The 19,262-nt window shown below is 42.5% G+C and overlaps 1 protein-coding gene across 2 annotated transcripts in view; it reads right to left on the reverse strand.

The window, feature by feature from the left end:
* The window catches only part of sema6a (sema domain, transmembrane domain (TM), and cytoplasmic domain, (semaphorin) 6A), a 103,880-nt gene that overhangs the window by 21,016 nt on the left and 63,602 nt on the right, over nt 1-19,262 (reverse strand). For both annotated transcript variants that reach the window (XM_028413689.1, XM_028413688.1), the window contains exons 10-15: nt 17,319-17,536; nt 15,046-15,177; nt 13,343-13,498; nt 10,630-10,803; nt 8,941-9,081; nt 8,759-8,836 (exon numbers count right to left, since the gene is read on the reverse strand). In XM_028413689.1, the coding sequence (XP_028269490.1) occupies nt 8,759-8,836; nt 8,941-9,081; nt 10,630-10,803; nt 13,343-13,498; nt 15,046-15,177; nt 17,319-17,536 (899 nt within the window). The remainder of the gene's footprint in view (nt 1-8,758; nt 8,837-8,940; nt 9,082-10,629; nt 10,804-13,342; nt 13,499-15,045; nt 15,178-17,318; nt 17,537-19,262) is intronic.

Below are 19,262 nucleotides of genomic sequence, written 5' to 3' on the forward strand. Positions count from 1 at the left end.
TCAAATATAGGTTGATAACACCATTAAAAGGCTGTGGCAAGATGAAGATTTCAAGGTTTAAATCCCCTTGGTCTTAAGATGAATCGACAATGAGCAGTCACACTACAGCTGCAACGTCTGGGCACATGTAAAAGTGAATGAAGCACAGTGTGAACCTTCAGTTAAAAGGGTTCAGGTCCCACGGCGGCTGCATTATAGCAACAGAAGTGCAATCTGTTCGAATGTGACACTACAAGCATTCAGCTCAGGGTTCAGGATCCCAGTGCAACCACATAATGCATATTTAAATCAGATTCTGGCTGCACGGGTTCAGCCAAGGCCCCCATTTTATGTTAGCATGCATCAGATGTGATTATTATATGAGGGATTGCCCAAATGCAGGTCAGGCATTAATTATTCATATCAGAAGTGAACAGGCGACCAGGGACATAATATACTGTACGTATAGTGCAATATAAGAGGGCATATGGTTTTATGATTTATTGTTTTGATTTTAAAAAAGACACAGCCTGAAATTATTAGCACTTAATTATTAACATGTCGATCATCAGAAAAACTGTGTATCTACAAACCGTTTACAAAATAACAACCACATAAAATCATATGCAATTACATGCAGGAGCAGGGGGGGTGACAGTGGACCATATTGCAGGAGACCAGAGTGCAAGCTGTTTATAGGCAGTAGGTATAAGAGGCATAACTCCACATGGGAAAGCTGGCACGCCGGCATCAGGGCCAGATGGAAGAAGAAAGGAGGGGAGGGTTGCAAGAGAGAAAGGATGTCAGAGGAACGACAAGAAAAGAAAGATGGATTAAAAATAGATACACAGATACACAGGTGAGAAGATTTGTGGCTGGTCAGGTGGAGGGATCCGGAAATGGTGAAAGTGATGAAGGAACAAGGTCAAAGGGAAGATAGATTTTAGGAACCTGGCTATATGAGCAGACCTCTTTAAACAGCCTGGCAGCCTCCTCTACAGCCTGGCAAATGTTTTCAACAGCTCACCGCACACCATCAGATCATGCCGGACCTAATCCCCTTTCCCTCTCTAACTTAGAAATCTACAGTAAGGGAGCAGGGTCATCTGCCCTCTTAATGCCGCTGTGCTCCTGCTCCAAAGTGGAAACTCAATCAGAGCAGTCCACCACTTCAGCTTAATAATAGCGGGCAGTGTATGTGTGTGTTTTTGCTACACAAGCTCTGTGTGTACATGTGGCATACTGGCAAGCTACACCAATCATTTTGCAGCAGGGGGATCAAATTCGTTCATCGTCAAATAGCCTGTGGAGCACTGGTCCTTTTGTTATGACTTCATCTGTAAAATGTTTTTTCCCACCACAAAACTCCATATGCTGTTTGTTCAGAAAGCATAATCTGCTTCTGTGTCATAACTACAGCCACAAATTATAGTCACTGTGACCATCAAGCTTTCCCCTGCACTGCGTACCAAACCCCTGAGCCAGGGGCAAACAACGCTTTCCTTCCATCCATCTGTCCAACAGCTCCTTCAGCTATCACTTACGCACCATAAAATCAGAAAGATCTCAGATATGGCAAATGGAGAGGGGAATGACAGCAGGTATGAACACACAAAAGGTGTAGTCCAAAGATATAAACGTGGTGCACAGTTAAATATAGATGTGGTTTAGGATAATGTGGTGGACAACCCTTTAAAATAATGCACATTTAGAAATGTTTTCCATAAGTTTCATAAGCAGGGTGGAACTACAAAAACGACAACACACACAGCTGCTGTTGCTATGAGGGAAAAATGGCATAATGAATTTTTCAGGTTTAGTATTGTTAGGTGAAAGATTTTATTTTGCATGATGTTATTATGTGGTGTGGGTCCACATATCCAGAAGTGTGTCCCTAACATGAAGTTTTCATTTCTGTATGCATATTACTGTAATGTGTTTTATAAGTACTTATGTGTTAAGTAAGTTTTACAGAAGATCAAAAAAAGACCGGTATACTGAATGTATTGAGAAGTGTGTAATTTCCCTACTTCTCATAGACTTTTGTAATTCATTTCCTTTGTTAGCTGTTGTCTGCTCTTTGGAGACAGCTCTGGTTGATATCAAGCTAAGGTTGTAAATCTAGATCTTGATTGAAGTAATGTGTTCATCCCCTATGACCCCATTTTACGACCCACCTTCCTGTGAGTTTGGTTTCCTGGTCACTCTCAGATTTGACCCACAGCTTATGAGATGTTAGGACTTAAAGTGAGCTTACATGGGGGAAGAGGTGTAAGCTTTTATGGGGCGTCATAAAGTCACTCGTATGGGACAGTGATCATTCTCGTGGAGAACTTATCTTCAACTTAGGTTTACGACTGACAAAAGGGGACCCCCTGCTATTTCTTTCTGTTTTCTCCTGACTCTAAGGTGTAACCATTACCAAATAAGGTAAACTAAATATCAGTTCAGCTGACCCCATTGGTGAAGAGTTAGGGAAGGACATGATTTTATGGGATCTCAAGATAGGATAAAAGGTGTTTACAAGAATGGCATATTGTTCTCTGGCTGTGAGGCCAGGCAACCACAGAGATCTCTGTTTGTGTGACCCAGAATTTGCTTCTTTACTGTTAGAATAAATTGTAATTTTGAGACCAGATATTGTCAACTTCTTCTTAATCAAAGAACCGGGGAAGATGAATGAAAGGATCCAGAAGATTTTTATGTCCCCTAACAATTTGGTGTTTCCGCCCGGTTTGAAGAAGTGAGGGTCTAACAACATCCTGCCTGACTGAGTGACTACTGGCTAGCCAACAACAAACAAGGTAAGCAGAAACCTGTTTAATCAAATTCTGCATATTGGACACTCTAAATTAAGTAGTCACTGTGACTGGTATGGTGTTTTAAAGTTAAAATTGTATGAGGCAAATTGTGAGTCCACATAATTGAAGAATTATTCAAAAATTAAATATTAAAATAAAAAGAGTAACACATAAAAATTTAAGAAAGTCATTGGGTTTTGCAGCCCCGACTATGTTTGGACGCGAGCATAGATAAGCTCGGTTGAGAGCCCGAGGGAATTTGATGACCCCTGAAAAGAAAGAATGGATTGGCAGTAATAGAATCAAAGTGTGTTAAATGAATGAAAAAGTGAAAAACTTGATGTAAAGATTGGGCGTAACCAGAATAAAAGCGGATTGGCAAAAATAACGATTGATTGGCAATACGTTTAAAATGTTTTAAAAGATTGGCAATAAGTTTCAAATGTAGGCCTAAGTAAATTGAGAAAGCGCTGTATTATTGAGAGAAAGATAAACCGGTGATTTGTTTTGTCTTGTCTTGTTTTGTTGTGGTTGTTTTATGTACTCCATACTGTCGGAGAATTGTTGTGTTTAAAACTGATTCTGCGTTGGCAGAGAAGTGAGTTTGTGCAGAGTGTTTGTTGTAAGTTGAATGTGTGACATGAATGTGTGAACGTGTTTTTAAGTGAAAGTGTGACTCTGTGTTGTCAGAGTCACAGTGAGGGACAGAAGAAGGTACATAGGAAGTTAAATTTTAACATATAGAAGGAATTTGTAAGTGGTAATTATGTCTGAGTGGAAGACAATTGATGAACAGATGAGTAAGATGTTAAGTCGTTGTCGTGGACAGGTAGGTCCGGACAACAAGCAGAAGGTAGCTGCTGAAATGCAAGCAGTGGTTTGTGAAGCGGTGACAGAACAGGGAGTGAAAGGAGATGATAAAAAGTTGCTAAAAAGTGTGATTGCAACAGTGGAGAATAAAGTTAAATTAGAGAGAGAGAGAAAGGAGGAGATTATTAGATCCTTAGTATTAGAGACAGTTGAGTTGAAGAAGGCAGTGAAGGCTGATGAGGAGAAATGTAAGATTTTATATCAGGCATATCTGTGCTGCATAGATGATGATTGTGAGGAGTCTGGTAGTACCACTGATATTAAACAAGAAGTAGAGAGCGAGGGAACTCAGGAGGCGGAGATACCACCTCCTTATTCGCCCGCCTCCACAGTAGCCGCTGCGCTATCTCAGACCCCACCTCCTGGGATGTACCCCATCATGACTGTCCCTGATGGGAGGGGGCGAGTAACAGACAGACAGACAGGAGAGAACTTTAGTCAACCTGGTGCCCAGCAGCACTGGTATAGACCAGCAACAGTGGAGGGGCTTCCCCTGTTGCTTCAGCAGGCCTGGAAAAATGACCCTGATTTACCAGGAAGTGATTCTGTTGCTTGGAAGAGACATGTTGTACACCATATGAATCTACACACTGACAAAGAGACCATGGAGATGAAAGGGCTGCAGACACAATTATTAAAGCTGCAGTTAGCTCAAGCTAGAAAGGAAGCAGCATATCAGAGGAAAATGAAGAAATACACCCATACATCACAGCTGGTAGTTCAGCCTCAGCTCACTCTCCCACCTCAGCCACAGTCCCCAGTTGTGGGAGAACCTGATATGTATTTAACCCCACCTTGGGTCACCCGCACCCACTATCGTGATGGGTGGTGCCAAAGTCATAGAGGAGGTAACTGGAGGAAGAGGGGTGGCCGTAGGGGAGGGGGGCATGGAAGGGGTGGATACAGCGGTATGCGTGGGGGTGACTGCTTCTATTGTGGAAAACCTGGCCATTGGGAAAGAGACTGTCCCTACAGAGTGCAACCCCTACACTGCCCACAAGGGGCTCCCTGGTATCCTCCCCAGGGAAATGGCATCCAAGGATCACACTGATATCTGATATCATTCCATCAGTTGGCTTCTTTGGGGAACTTCAACATCTGCCATTCACAGAACTTGTGAAACTGCATTAGCAGACCAGCACAGACATTGTTTCATTTGCTCCAGCTCATCACCAGTGAATGTGATGGGCAGAGACTTGTTGATCAAAACTGGAACCTCCATTATGTGCTCCCCAGATGGACTAACAGTGACATTCACTGATGAACAGAACTTTGCCTGCTCCCTGAGTGTTGGAGTAACTGGATAGTGGCTGATGACACCACTAAGATACAGAGACTTGTGCAGATATCTACTGGATTTGCCTCCTGCCTGAGTTTCCTCAAGGGGGTGGTCTCCTCAGTCTATTCCAGCAGTGGAAACCCTGGATAATGTCTCTCCGATCCTATAGGCTGCCACAGACCCTCTGTATGTTACACTCTTCTATGACAGGCATGAGGATCTCTCTACCAGGAGAGGTTCTCTTCCTTATTAGAGGGACGAAATTGGTCCATCATAGTAGATGATATGTTTGTGGCTGAGGAAGGAGTAGTTGCTGATTTTAAGTGGCTCAAATGTGTGCCACATGTTTTATTAGCCATTCATCCAAACTATCAAGCTGTAGAATTAGGCTCCATGGTCAAGAAATGTAAAGCTACTTCTGATAGGTGGCTATCACAGCGGATAGGTATTCAGCATTCTTCATCCTCAAACCTTATTAGATTACCATTCACAAAGTAGACGATTCCATGTTTTTTAACACAAACACAAACAGACGGTATAGCAAATGATTGATCATAAGGCTCAGGAGCTGTTAGCTACACTACCACATAATTTCTGGATGTAAGTTGTTGTGTCACGGTACTCTTGTCTCTTTCAGAGTCTCAACTTCCACACTGATCTGGCTCTTCTAGTATCCACATAAATTGTTATTAGAGGTAGCAGAGCAGTCATTTATTGACTTGAAGGAGTCTCTGGCATGTGCTGTTGGATTAGCCCTCCCAGACCACTTAGTTCATTTTACTTGATGTTTCTGAAACAGATGGAGATGTGCATGGTGTTCTGTTTCAGAAAAAGGGGGGTAAGAGATAGGTTTTAATTTGTTTTAACTTGGTTAAACAGTTAGATTGCACCAGACATGCAGCAGGAATTATTAAAATGGTGCAGAAAATAGCTTATCAGGTCTTTAACTTCTCCCAGGAAAAGATGGTCCGGGTGTAGAGGGGGCAGAGTCAAGAGATAGAATCAAGATGTATGTGATGTATTCCCCAGAAGGGAAGCCAGTGCTTCCACCACGGCTCAGGAAGAGCGTCTTAAATGAGGTGCATGGGCCTGGATTGTGGGAAATAAATGTTGAGGAATTTGACACATTGGTGGCATCCATGTATGGCAGGGATCGACCAAGAATTGAGTAAAAGAGTGTAAAATATGTATGAGTATAATTCCAAACACATAGTGAAGTCAGACATGGGAAGTTTTCCACTCCCAGTTGTACATGGACAGGAAATAGTTATTGATTATACAGACATGATAGAGAAACACCAGGAATGTCAGTACCTCCTGATGGCAGTAGATTTGTTTATATGGTGGCCAGAAGTGTGGCCTGAAGAGAAAAAAGGTGTGTGTTGAAGAGAAAAAGTGTTTTATCTGATAATGGGTTTCACTTCAAGAGTGCAGACCTAGAAAAGGTGGAGCAGGCTTTGGGCCTAAGACACAGGTATGGTGTAGTATATCACCCACAGTCACAGGGAAAAGTGGAAAGGATGAACCAAAATTAGAAACAAAAATTGGCTAAAATCTGTGCACAGACCAAATTTATATGGGTTCAAGTGTTTTTATTGTATTAACGTGTATATGATGTTCAGTGAATAACGCCACATAATTCACATAATATGAGTTTTTTACAGGCTGACAGCCTCTTGGAATGAATTTTAAGCTTTGGTGTGAGTATGTATATCACAGGTGAAAGGAGAAACTGAGAGACCAGATGAGGACATGCCACACACTGAGGGGGTCCTCATGAAGGTGATAAAGAAGAAGTGGTCGGAGCCTAGGTGGACAGGCCCTTACCAGGTGGTGGAGCGCACCTCCCATGCGGAGCGGCTGAAAGGGAAAGGAGGCCCCTGGTATCATTGGAGCTAGTGCACCCCGGCCTTGGAGCCAGGGCAGATGCTGGCCGATATTCAGATGGAGCAGGACAAGGAGAAAATACAAGGGGCAGAATAATCCCCTGAACGCAGGAATGTGACCAGTAGGTAGTCTACCCTACTGGTTGAAGAGGACGAGACGGTGAATTACAGCTGACACGAGTGAGCAGTTGATAAGAGGAAGGTTTGAAGCTTCAGGAGCGGAGGTTCTGGTTCCTGTTATCAGGAAGACTTTGACTGACAAGATGGGACTCTGGGGAAAGTGGAGAGTGTTGGGTAGTTGTATTCTATTGTTTGTAATTGTTGTTGTTGGTTGTTGTTGATTCTATATGTATGGTATTGTCATTAATCACTTCTTTTGCAGCATTCTTGGGTATTTTAACTACATATGGTGGTTGTTGTTGTATTCTTTTTGTGCACTGTTTAGGTACTAGGTTAATTGCATTAGCTATTGAGAAGAAAGATATAGGTGTATGTCATGCCTTTGTTGGTAGCAGAGGTGCCTGAGTCGGGAGATGAGGAAGAGGAAGCTTTGTTGTGAGCTCTTAAATGAGCTCAAAAGGGGGAATTGTTAGGTGAAAGATTTTATTTTGCATGATGTTATTATGTGGTGTGGGTCCACATATCCAGAAGTGTGTCCCTAACATGAAGTTTTCATTTCTGTATGCATATTACTGTAATGTGTTTTATAAGTACTTATGTGTTAAGTAAGTTTTACAGAAGATCAAAAAAAGACCGGTATACTGAATGTATTGAGAAGTGTGTAATTTCCCTACTTCTCATAGACTTTTGTAATTCATTTCCTTTGTTAGCTGTTGTCTGCTCTTTGGAGACAGCTCTGGTTGATATCAAGCTAAGGTTGTAAATCTAGATCTTGATTGAAGTAATGTGTTCATCCCCTATGACCCCATTTTACGACCCACCTTCCTGTGAGTTTGGTTTCCTGGTCACTCTCAGATTTGACCCACAGCTTATGAGATGTTAGGACTTAAAGTGAGCTTACATGGGGGAAGAGGTGTAAGCTTTTATGGGGCGTCATAAAGTCACTCGTATGGGACAGTGATCATTCTCGTGGAGAACTTATCTTCAACTTAGGTTTACGACTGACAAAAGGGGACCCCCTGCTATTTCTTTCTGTTTTCTCCTGACTCTAAGGTGTAACCATTACCAAATAAGGTAAACTAAATATCAGTTCAGCTGACCCCATTGGTGAAGAGTTAGGGAAGGACATGATTTTATGGGATCTCAAGATAGGATAAAAGGTGTTTACAAGAATGGCATATTGTTCTCTGGCTGTGAGGCCAGGCAACCACAGAGATCTCTGTTTGTGTGACCCAGAATTTGCTTCTTTACTGTTAGAATAAATTGTAATTTTGAGACCAGATATTGTCAACTTCTTCTTAATCAAAGAACCGGGGAAGATGAATGAAAGGATCCAGAAGATTTTTATGTCCCCTAACAGTATATAACATTGAACTCAGCAGCACAGGCTTTTACCACTCTAACTTACACAGTCTCTCTTCTATTTTGGAAAAGATAGAAGAGGTTGGCCGCCTTTACCTTTAAAACAACGTGTGATTATTTAAGCATAGCATGATGAAGACCATTTAAGTCCACAAACATCAGCGTTTACTTCACCTATGCTCACCCAAGACATTTGTGACATTTCCTGTCAGACCAGGAACTTTTATGTTTATGCACCAAACTGGCTTAAGTTCAGAAAACAGATGTTTGGGGAGAAGCAAATCTTAAAAAATCTCTGGTTTCTCCACCTTCTTGTGGATAGAAATCCAATGGAGGACTCACAGCTACCTAAACAACATCTGCTTGTTGTCACCATCCTGGTGAGGACAAGATGTAACTTTTGACACTTTCCATCACATTTTCCTCCCACTTTGCACATCTCATGCTTGGTGTTTACTTACTTAATGTTGCCAACCACCTCTCTGCAGGCTCCTTCTGACACCCAACCACAGTATGGGTCTCTTGAGGCTATACAGGACCTGCAGGACAATAATGTTCTCCGTTATGCACTGGGACAGTGTTTACCTTTCGTTTAGAGGTGCTTCACAGTGTGTGTGATTTAAAAGGCAAACATCAAACTTACTTCTTGCACCGCCCGTGCCTTTCACAGCGAGACAGCGGCACCTTAACCACACAGGAGGTGAAGGCGACCCAGAGTGCGTGTCCCTTGCTGTCTATCTGCATACCAATGATGCGTTTGTCGTCCACACCCTCTATGCTGCACCTAGAAGAGGTGAACAGAGAGGGATAAAACATGGATTACTTCAACTATATTGTGAAGAAAAAGTTAAGTTTGAAGAGTTCATTTGAAGAATAAAAAGAAGCAGATTAAGATGTGGCAGAAAGACAAACTGTGAGGTCAATAGGAACAGAGATAATGCTGGACTTGAGATGAGGTCAGGGTGGGAGATAAAGAGAGATAAAGGAAGAGGTGATACAGATACAACAGATAAACAGACAGATGGGCACTGTGAGCAGTCAGCAATAGCACAGCACTTAACTGGAAAATCCACTAACACTAACTCAAACCTTTTGCCCCCCTTCCATCCCTGCTAGCTGTCTTTGTCTCTGCAGCCCCACAGGAGCAAACTCTAATCCCTCTGGGGCGTGTCAAGCATCTTTCTATCCCTTCTCTCCCTCCACTGCTCTCTCCCATCTTGCCATCCAGCTACTGGGATTTAATCTCCCCTATACGCAGAGCTCTGGTCCTGCATTAACGCTCTCAATTAGGGCTTACAGTCCATCTACACTGGGTAATGCACGACAATCGGGTCTAGGCTGATCCTGCCGGCCAGGCAGAGAGGCAGGCGTGCAAAGTGTACGCAACTAAAGCCAGATGGCCGGCAGCCGGCGAATGCTCGGCCACAGTCGTAGAGACAGAGGAGAGGAGAGAAGAGAAACAAAGAGGGAGGTACAGCAAGGGGAGAGGACAGAAGCGAGGGCCTGCCCCTTATCCCTTACGTGCGGCTCGTCACATGGCAGCAGCGTGTTGGATAACAAACAGTGGTAACCTTGGAAGCCCTCCCATCAAGTCCTCACTCTGTTTCCCTTCTTCTTCTCTGCTGTCTAACATAATAATGTGTTCTCCCCTCGGCTTCTTCTCATCTCTCCTCCCTGGTCTTCACCGCTGTTCTCTCACTCCCTCTCTCATGTTTGCACTGCCCTCCATTCCCTCTGATCCATTACCTCTCAGCTAAATATTTGCTTTGGCAGGATCATTCTGTGGCTGATTTTTCCTTATTCACTTATACTTCAAATACCCAACAATGCTCAACTCACCCCTCTGTTCACGTACCACCAGACGTGCAATGTATTAGCGAGAGATCCCAGGTTGGCTCTGAAGACAAACACAGGCCTAAGTGTGTGTGTGTGTGTGTGTGTTTCCTTTAATCAGCCTGTGTTTTGGAGGAGCTGGGCTCCACTGTGGTCAGGAACCACAGCACTATGTTATCCAGAGCCTTAGGGTCTATGTCTTTAATTTAGTAGCTGTGGTTGGGCAGAGTGTAACCTGATAAAACTCTTTTAAATGATAGAGTAGCCATCTGGTTGGCTGGCTTCACTATATAACTTGGGTCAGGGGAACCGACTGGTAGTGATGGAGCTGGTGGGTTGGTGGGTTGGCTTGGTGGAAACATGCAAAATCAAACCCATTCTTTTTCACTTACACACACATGCAACAACGGGGCTTCCTACGTTTGTAGCAACTGTATCAATGTCTCTAAATGTGTGTGTCTATAAATCTCTCACAAATGTATTCCCATTGTGGACATACTTGTCAGGGTTGTAGACGTTGAGCTCCTCTAAAAACAGGCTGTCGTTGAGGAAGCCGTTGTTGATCTTGACCAAGAATTTGAGGATGATGCCTTTCTCAGATCCCAGAAAGACCACGGTGTGGTTCTTATGGGGGCCCGCCTCACTGTCCACCACAATGCGTGTCAGACGATACCTAGAGAAGAGAAGTCAAATCATCCCGTCAGTCAATCAATAAGTCAAGTTTACCCACCAACAGAGGCCCAGGTCCACTGATTGGAAGATAAACAGAACATCACCTGCTGCATAAGGTTCAAAAAGTGAAATTTAATAAATAACCAGACGAATATAATGAATGTCTCTGACAATAATTATATCAACCAATCAATCATTTAACGTGCCTTCCATCAAGCACGTCAGATGTCTAAAAAATAAACAGCAGGAGACTCTTATAAATTTTATTAATTGATTGTTATTTCATTAAAAACTCAGTCAGATTGCCATGGGGCATGTTAAGTGCTTCCTAAAAGTAGCTGAAGCAACAAGCACTACTTTCTACTTGATAACTGACAGCTGCTGATCGCACAGCTTGGCTCTGCACCAGTTGGACGTGCTTTAACCTCCCAGGCATACCAAGAAGGGTCCAGGTTAGCAAATTAAACACCTGCCAGTCAGACAGTTTTGGATTGGTGCCCTGTTGTGCTTATAAACAGATAAAAAAAAATTGAGAACTGCATCTTGAGGCTATTTACTTTAACCATATGATTTCATTGCATCACAGATGTTGGTATCTATCTCATTATCAGGGCAGAGAGACTGTTAAAGTTATCAGAAAGGTACCAATTTGCACATCAGTGTGTATTATGCAAATCAGATTTTTTAATTGAAGGAGATGGGATTTAAAGATTAGAGATGAGAGCTTATCTGGGTATCTAAGTCCACTTTTACCCTCATTAATGTTTATGGAATGTTTTCTAAAACTGGGTGAAAAGGTAAAACAGTCATTATGCTAAAAGAAGGCTTCATGACAGAACATTTAACCCTATTAGAGTTTTTCCCCTTTTAAAAACAAGGTCACATCCTTTCATCCTTTCTACTGTTTTTTTTTTTTTTTGATATTTGCGTCACTGCCTTTGTCCAGTTAACATTAACAACAATCTGAAGGTCTACAGTCATTTTTTCAATCATAACAGGAGCTCCAAGGACTGCAGTCAATGGAATTTGATCTCAGTAAAATAAGACAATCTCAAGGAGTGAGACAATCTCTGGCTTTCCTATTCAAGATAATAAAAGTCATAATGGGGGGAATTCTTCTGAGTGTTTTCCCCCCCTCTGAGTGATTCATTGTGCCCAGCCAGCTGAGGTCTTTGCCACACACAGCAAGTCTCAAGACAGAAAGAAAAAAAAAAAAGCGATTTTAGATTTGAAGCAAAAGCTCTTGCTGGATATGGGGGTGTCCTCTCCAGGGTGTAGCACAGATCAAACCCTATTACTGATTTCATTTCCAATTGACTTCAGCTGAAGAACAGTATTCCACATCAGAAAACAGACACAGATAAGGCCTCCTCCAACCCCACGAGCTTACATAATACCTTTAACCACTGCCTTCATAGGCTCTGCTCAGAGGGGTGATATATTTAAATCAAACAGCCTGACTGATGATTATGCAAAGGCAGAAACACTGTGTCATATGATACAGTAGCCTAATGAACACAGAGACTTGTAGGGATAACCTTAATGAAAGCTCTTCATATTCTGACTAAGCCAGCACAGTATGTAGGTCAGACCTCAGCAAAGCGGCAGCAAGATGTGATACGATGCAAATAACTTGAAGTTTTTTTTATGTAGCTGATTTTTAAAGTGATGTTACCACCACCGCTGAGGCCTGTCAAGGACCTGGCAAGCTGTCCTGACCTTAAATCTCACACAGCTGCAATTCAGAAGCAGGTCCACATTTTTCTACTTTTTTTTTATATATATATATATATACCAAATGCGCTGTCAGCTCATTTTGCATCGCAGACGGGATGGTGGTGCGCTGTCGCGATCCCCCCAGAGGCTGGCTGAAATGTCTGTGTGTGTGTGTAGTGGAAGTAAAACCCAGACAGACCTTTATGATCAAACGGCATCAGCCACAGTGCACTGGCTTTTGGGAAATGGGCTTAACTGCAGAAAACTCGAGAGAAAAGCCAACCACAGAACAAAAAAAAGTACTTTTTAATCCTAGCATCTCTTTGAAATATCAGCCCAGTTTCACAGAAAGTGAACAGTAGTTACCTTAATCTATAGCTCCAAATGCAACCATTTCAAAGTTTGTCTACACACCTGGTTGCAACAAACTGCTGAAGGCTGTTTTTAAAACTAAATAACAATTTGAACCCTAAAGATGGAAGCAATAGAGAGGAGATCAAACAGTCTGAGATCCTTCATTGTCAACTTTATACAGTGTGTGTCAGGTTCTGATGTGAGCCCAGGTTAGAAATATCCCAACAGTAAGTAATGTTGTGGAGCATGTTATAGTTTACTCACTACACAGTCACTGAAAGATAGTGTAGTGTAGATTAGTTTCCTCTACTCCAATGAAAATAGGTCAGTGGTTGGTTTGCGGCGGAGTACTGCTGTCTTTTAATGAGGCTGACTCTCTGAGCAGCACTTCATGTAATTATTGTCCTGGGCTGAAGAGGCTCACAGACCTTCGGATGATGACTTTGGTCTTTCGAGTGAGTAACACTTACCGGACCATGGTCTTGAGAAACCATGGCCTGTTAGCAATGGAGGGCACGGCCTCATCCATCAGAGGATGCATCTTGATGAAGTTGAGTGTGTCATCAGGGAACTCATTGGATACCTTGTACCTCTCCATGGATGGAGTGCCAGCACAGCTGCCCGGCCTGAGGAGGAAGAGGAAGGTAATGAGGAGGAGGAATGGTGAAGGAGAGGGGAAAAGTGATGAGCAGGAGGAGGAAAAAAGCACAAATGAAAAATCATTGAGTGAGAGGGAATGAGCAATTCTTCATGGCGAGAGCTCCAATAGAAGGCAGAAAGTTCAACTTCCCCAAAATCAATGGGGAGTGCAGCTTTAAATCACTTAAACCCTCATTCCAAGAGGCTTTGGTCAAACAGGAGGACACAAGATGTCTTCTTTTCTCTGGATTCAGGGTAAGGCACTGAGACATTCTATCTATCTGATCCTTTTACAGGCAGTCGGGCCGCGTCTTGTAAAAGAGAAGCTGCTTTTGATAGCATATCCCCTTTGCAGGCATCTCACCTCACAGAGCTTGTAAAACCTCTTTACTGCGTGGTCTTTGATACCTTGCCTCTGAACGTATAATCCACATCAGGTCCTGGCAATATTAGCCAGCTGGCCGCTGACGTTGTCAACATTTAAGGATCAAACCTTAAAATATATATTGGTGGTGTTACTGTAAGCTTTCCAGTCCAAAGTGGTTCGCTATATCTTTTTTTCAGGTAGTATTATTTGCTCCGAATGCAGATGAAAGCTGCTGCTAATTTCAACAACTCCCACTGTAAGACAAAGGCAGTAACGCTCAGCGCTATAATATATTTTCTGGACAGAATGGAAACAGACACCCCTGAAATACAAAAAAAAATCTGTAAATGATTCCGAATGACAGTGTAACACATGGAGGAACAGTCTGCTGCAGGGCCAGACCTAGGTGGCATTGATACAGCTCTCCGTCTGCTTTGCCTGCAGAGAAAAGGTTCTGAACACGGCAGACGATGGAAATGAAATCAATCACATCAATTACTGCAGAAACAATAGCAGGTATACCCGATCTTTGAAACGTCTGACCTTGTTGAACATAAACACGTAATTACATGCTAATTGAGGAGGGTTCTCATATGTATACCACTTTATTCACACAATGTGTGGAGGTGAATGAGCACATGAGCTAAGTACAGGCGAGGAAATGCCTCCTCAGCCATATGGGAACACACACACACGCACTAACAATTATCATGGCCTAGATCTTTGTAGTAAATCTGCCTTTTTTGTGGAGTAGCTCTTAGCGCACTAATTAGTGAGCAATAGATGTAAGATTGATCAGGTTGGTACATTTGTGGAATTAGCCAGCCATCTGTAAAATGATCTCATGCTTCATTTGTTGATACCGATGCAGCTGCATGTGGGGGGATGAGGTAATGGTTTAAGGTGTAAGAGTGCATGCAGTGTGTGGGTGTGACGCAATGAGACATAGGATGTGTAACCTCGGACTGAAATAATATGGGGACATGTTGCTAAAAAAAAAAAATGACGCAACATGAGTTAAAAGTGTGGTGATATTAACACATTATGAGTCTTATGCATTGATTAGCGGGCCAGTTGTTGTTTGAACAAAGAGGAAGAGATAGATGTGTGTGTGTGTGTGTGTGTGTGTTCGTGCATGTGTGCAGTGGTTAATTAACTGCTGTGTACCTTGGCTTGGGAACCTTCTCTTCAGGAAAAGGCGTCCAGGTGGAGTCTGGGGATTTCTGCTCTTTGAAACGCCCCGTGAATGTGTTGGCCACCTCCGCCATGTCATAGGCACACACAGCTGAGCCTGGAATACTGCCATGACACACACACACAGAGGAAAAAAAATACATAAATAACTCTCCTGACTGACTGAGCATATAACACGTTGCCAATTCTGGACAATATCACCAAGACATGAGAGAGAACTTGATTTAAAATTTCCCTTCGGTAGGGTTAAGTCCCTCCATTACGGCTCATTTTAGCTGTTTGCGCAGTGTGATACAGTCAAATTTCAAAAAGTAGTCAGAGCCAAGTCAGATTATTAATGTTAAGGGCAACAAATTCCTTATCCTTACTTGCATTATTTATACAAAAAGACTAACTGGGTGGTGCAAATGTTGCATTTTTAATAGAAGAGATTAAATTTTGGAAGCAAACATTTTTATCTTGTTATATATACGTTTAGAGTGATGTGATAGAGAAACTTGATCTAAATGATTTCCATGAAGACATGATGCCAACATAGGGGAGGCAAAACTGGACTGCTGAATTCAAATGAGGCACAGAGAGGCTAGAGGATGACTCCTTGGACCTGATCAGAACTGGATTCAGCATCAAGTGCTGCTGAAAAGGGTCACACTTTTACAGAGAGATTCTGCATTGATTTTGTGAGACAACTATGGGAACAAAAAATCAGGAAGCCTGAGTGGACAAGGAGTGCTCTTCCACAAGTCCTCAGTGATGATGACTGCCATCCAGGAAGGTGGATTTAAACTTGTCTGTCTCCCTGTTCATCTGATTGGACACCATCAGTGTACGACTTCCCCCCCATGCTCAGGGAAGCTGCTCAGTGATTGCCATTTTGAAGGCTCTGTGACTGCTGCACTAAATACATATATGTAGGAGTCAGTTATGTTATGTAAATGTGCTTGGCCATGAACCTATCAGTCAGTCCATGAACAGTGTCTGAGTATCATGAGGATACACATTCCCTCACTCTCCAGTCCCAGACTGGGTTTCCCCAAAAGCCTGGAGGCATCAGACCTCATCCACTGTTGGCCTGAAAATATAGACGATAGATTATCTTATTATTGCTTTTCATTTTAACGGGAAAAAAGGCCATCTTGTGATAGCAGTGGAGCCACTGACTTCTCTCTGTCTGCACAGAATCAATGCATAGCAGATTACTGAGTCACTTTTCTATTTCTTTATGCATTTGCAGACAAAAATAAAAACTAAGAGCTGTTTACAGAGAGAAAAATGTCCTTCTCTCGCTCTCAGCTGGCTGGATTTTCTTGCTGTTGCATCATGGGTTAAAGTCATTACAGAGACATTGGGGAGACAGCATGCACAAGGGCAGTATTATAGAGAGCAAGGTCAGAGAGCTGTTAATTCTTGACTTAGCTGCTAAATTACAGTAATTACCCTCTGCATTGGCTATGTACAGAACGCTAGCCAGTCGTACTGTATGACTGTTTATGGCTGCTAACAAGGCAGATAGATGGTGAACGAGGCGTCCTGATACTGTGACTCAACAAGTGCGCAGCTACACGGCCAGACACACAATTAAACAACACAAACCCCTACGTGCTGTCTACAGTCTGAACGTGTTCCCTTCCAATTTCAACGCCTGACTATGTAATGGAAAATTAATGCTGGGATCAAAAACGGCACTTATAGAAATTTTCAGAGACACCGCTTCATTGGGTTTTAATGTCCATTAACTATGCTCAATTGCGTTGTCACAAGCAATTGTCTTATCTGCTAAAAAGCAGCCATAAAATGGAAAATTACAATATGTGCAAGCTATCAGCCGAGCTCTATGACTTGGTGGTAATTTTCAATTTAGATAAAAACTCCCACTGCCTGCGAATATGAAAGCAGTTGTGAATGTGAATCATAAAAGGGAAAATAAGATTAAACACCTGCATGTCAAAAGGGCAGCAGAACTGTTTTGACAGAAGATGTAAATGTTGACCCGGTAGGCTCAGAAATTACATGTCGCCAGGAGGCACAGCAGGAGCACACGCTAGCAACGTTAACAAAGGTCAGGCTGTCATGGTGTTGATGAATTGAGGGCATTTTAAAAAGTACTTCAAGCTGAGAAATATAATCAGGATAATAAAGGGAAAGTTGTTGACACATTCGAACGTGTCTGAGATGAGAGGAAGAGCTGAATGAAATAACCTCGAACAAACAGCAGCTCAGCGCTGATTTTCTGTCCTTCGGGGTACCTGTTGTATGGTGTGGAGAAAGTTGCCATCACTATGTCTTTCCCACTGATGTGAATGACATCTGTCACAGCCTGCAGGATGTTGAAGTAGAAGTGGGAGTCGCCCGGGATGGAGCAATTCAGGCGAGACTTGAGAAATGAGGTCCACTGCTTCTCCAGGACGCGAGGCGAGCCGCCACGGTCATTCTTACAAACCCTCGCCACCCGAGGAAACACCACCTGATGGAATAATGGCATGGCGATGAGGTTACAGACATTTTACCCTATATTCTGCAACTTTATCCCAAGATCAGAGAATTTTAGAGGTTCATAATGTATTCATATTTTGCTTGTCATGTCTGCACATTTTAGGCTTTTTCACCCTTTTTACAGCCTTAGAGGAAACACTACACTGGTCCTACACAGCTTGAATTAGGTCAGTAACTGCCTCTATTTTTCCACATACACAGTCCTTATGAGCGTTCACACACCTTCAGCCTAATGTTGATTTATTGATCTTATAATGATTGCTTTTGTGTTGTCTGTCACCTATAGAGAATATCCTTAAATTTGGTACCAATGTCCATTAAGAATGAACTGGATGTTGATCGATTTGTGGTCACTGAACCCAGAACTCAAGCATTCATGTTGTAATTATTACAAATTTCATGCAAATGTATAGACATTTTATATCTAAAAGGCCAAAGCCTTGATTTTCTTTACAGTAATCAATATGTGTATTATCATACTGGACACATATGGATGTGTACAACCACGAGTTCCAATCTTTCTTACTTTCTAGCCATTCATTCATTTTTTGTGGCATTCATGTTGTAAACAAGATGTCCACAAAGTTCTCATGAACCTCCACTATTCCTTTTCCTGCCGTTCTCACTATAGGACTTGTTTGGATGACAACATTTTTGGGAGACACCGCAGTGACTTAATCCAGTGTTTCACCACTTTATTGTAAATTAAAGACAGGGGAGTAAATTGGTGCGTTTGATTTGGTGTTAAAGAGTCCACACCTGGCAACAGAAAGTTTAAACTACACAGCTTCAAATAGGAGCAAGCGCCATAATTACAACACTGCCGCAAGATCGCGTAGCCAGTATTGTAATTAGCCGTTGTCACACTATACTTAACAGCTATAAATCTAACCCTGACCTAAAATTGACAGTGTGAATGGGAGCAAACATGCATTTAAACCAGATCCCTATACACACACACCCTCAGACAACCACACACACACACACACACCAGCGCATACACACCATTGACACAAATATGAGTTTAGAAATGCAGCTAAGAAAAACAGAGCCGACACAGTCTGTGAGATTTTGAGCACGGAGATGATAGAAAATGGATTCCACCGAACAGGTAAGGCTCTCAAGTGGAAGGTGGAATTATGTCAGCTTTACACATTACGGCTCGATGTGTCACACACGGGATTATCTGGGCACAACTAGACACACAGAAAGGGGCGAATACACATCATTCACATCGAACGAATACCTCACTCCAGGCTTGTTGATTCACTCGTGTAATGAAATATTTATCCTTTTGTGTTTCCCAGATAATAATGTAACAATGCAGCATTAAAACCAAAGCAAACGCAAACCTGCCACAGCGGATTTATCGGTTTGCCATAAAGCAAAGACGACTGTGTACATTGTTAGTGAAGGCCATTCTGCTGTGTAATAATGAAGAGATATCAGTCACTAAATGTTGAATTGCTCTCTGCTCCATCAGTTCTACCACCACATGCATAATTATACTGACACTGCTTTCAAAACACCCAGCAGATTGAGAGGCCTGATCTGCATTTGTGCTCTGTATAACACATGGCTGTCACTTCTGGCAGTGAATCCATTATTTCTGTGTTTCTTGTTACCTCCGCCCCTCTCTCATGTCCTCTCCGCTCTTCCTCACCCTCTCTTCCTCACCCTGTCCTTCCATTTATTCT

This window comes from Parambassis ranga, chromosome 9, assembly GCF_900634625.1.
Source record: "Parambassis ranga chromosome 9, fParRan2.1, whole genome shotgun sequence".
Classification (NCBI taxonomy): Eukaryota; Metazoa; Chordata; class Actinopteri; family Ambassidae; genus Parambassis; species Parambassis ranga.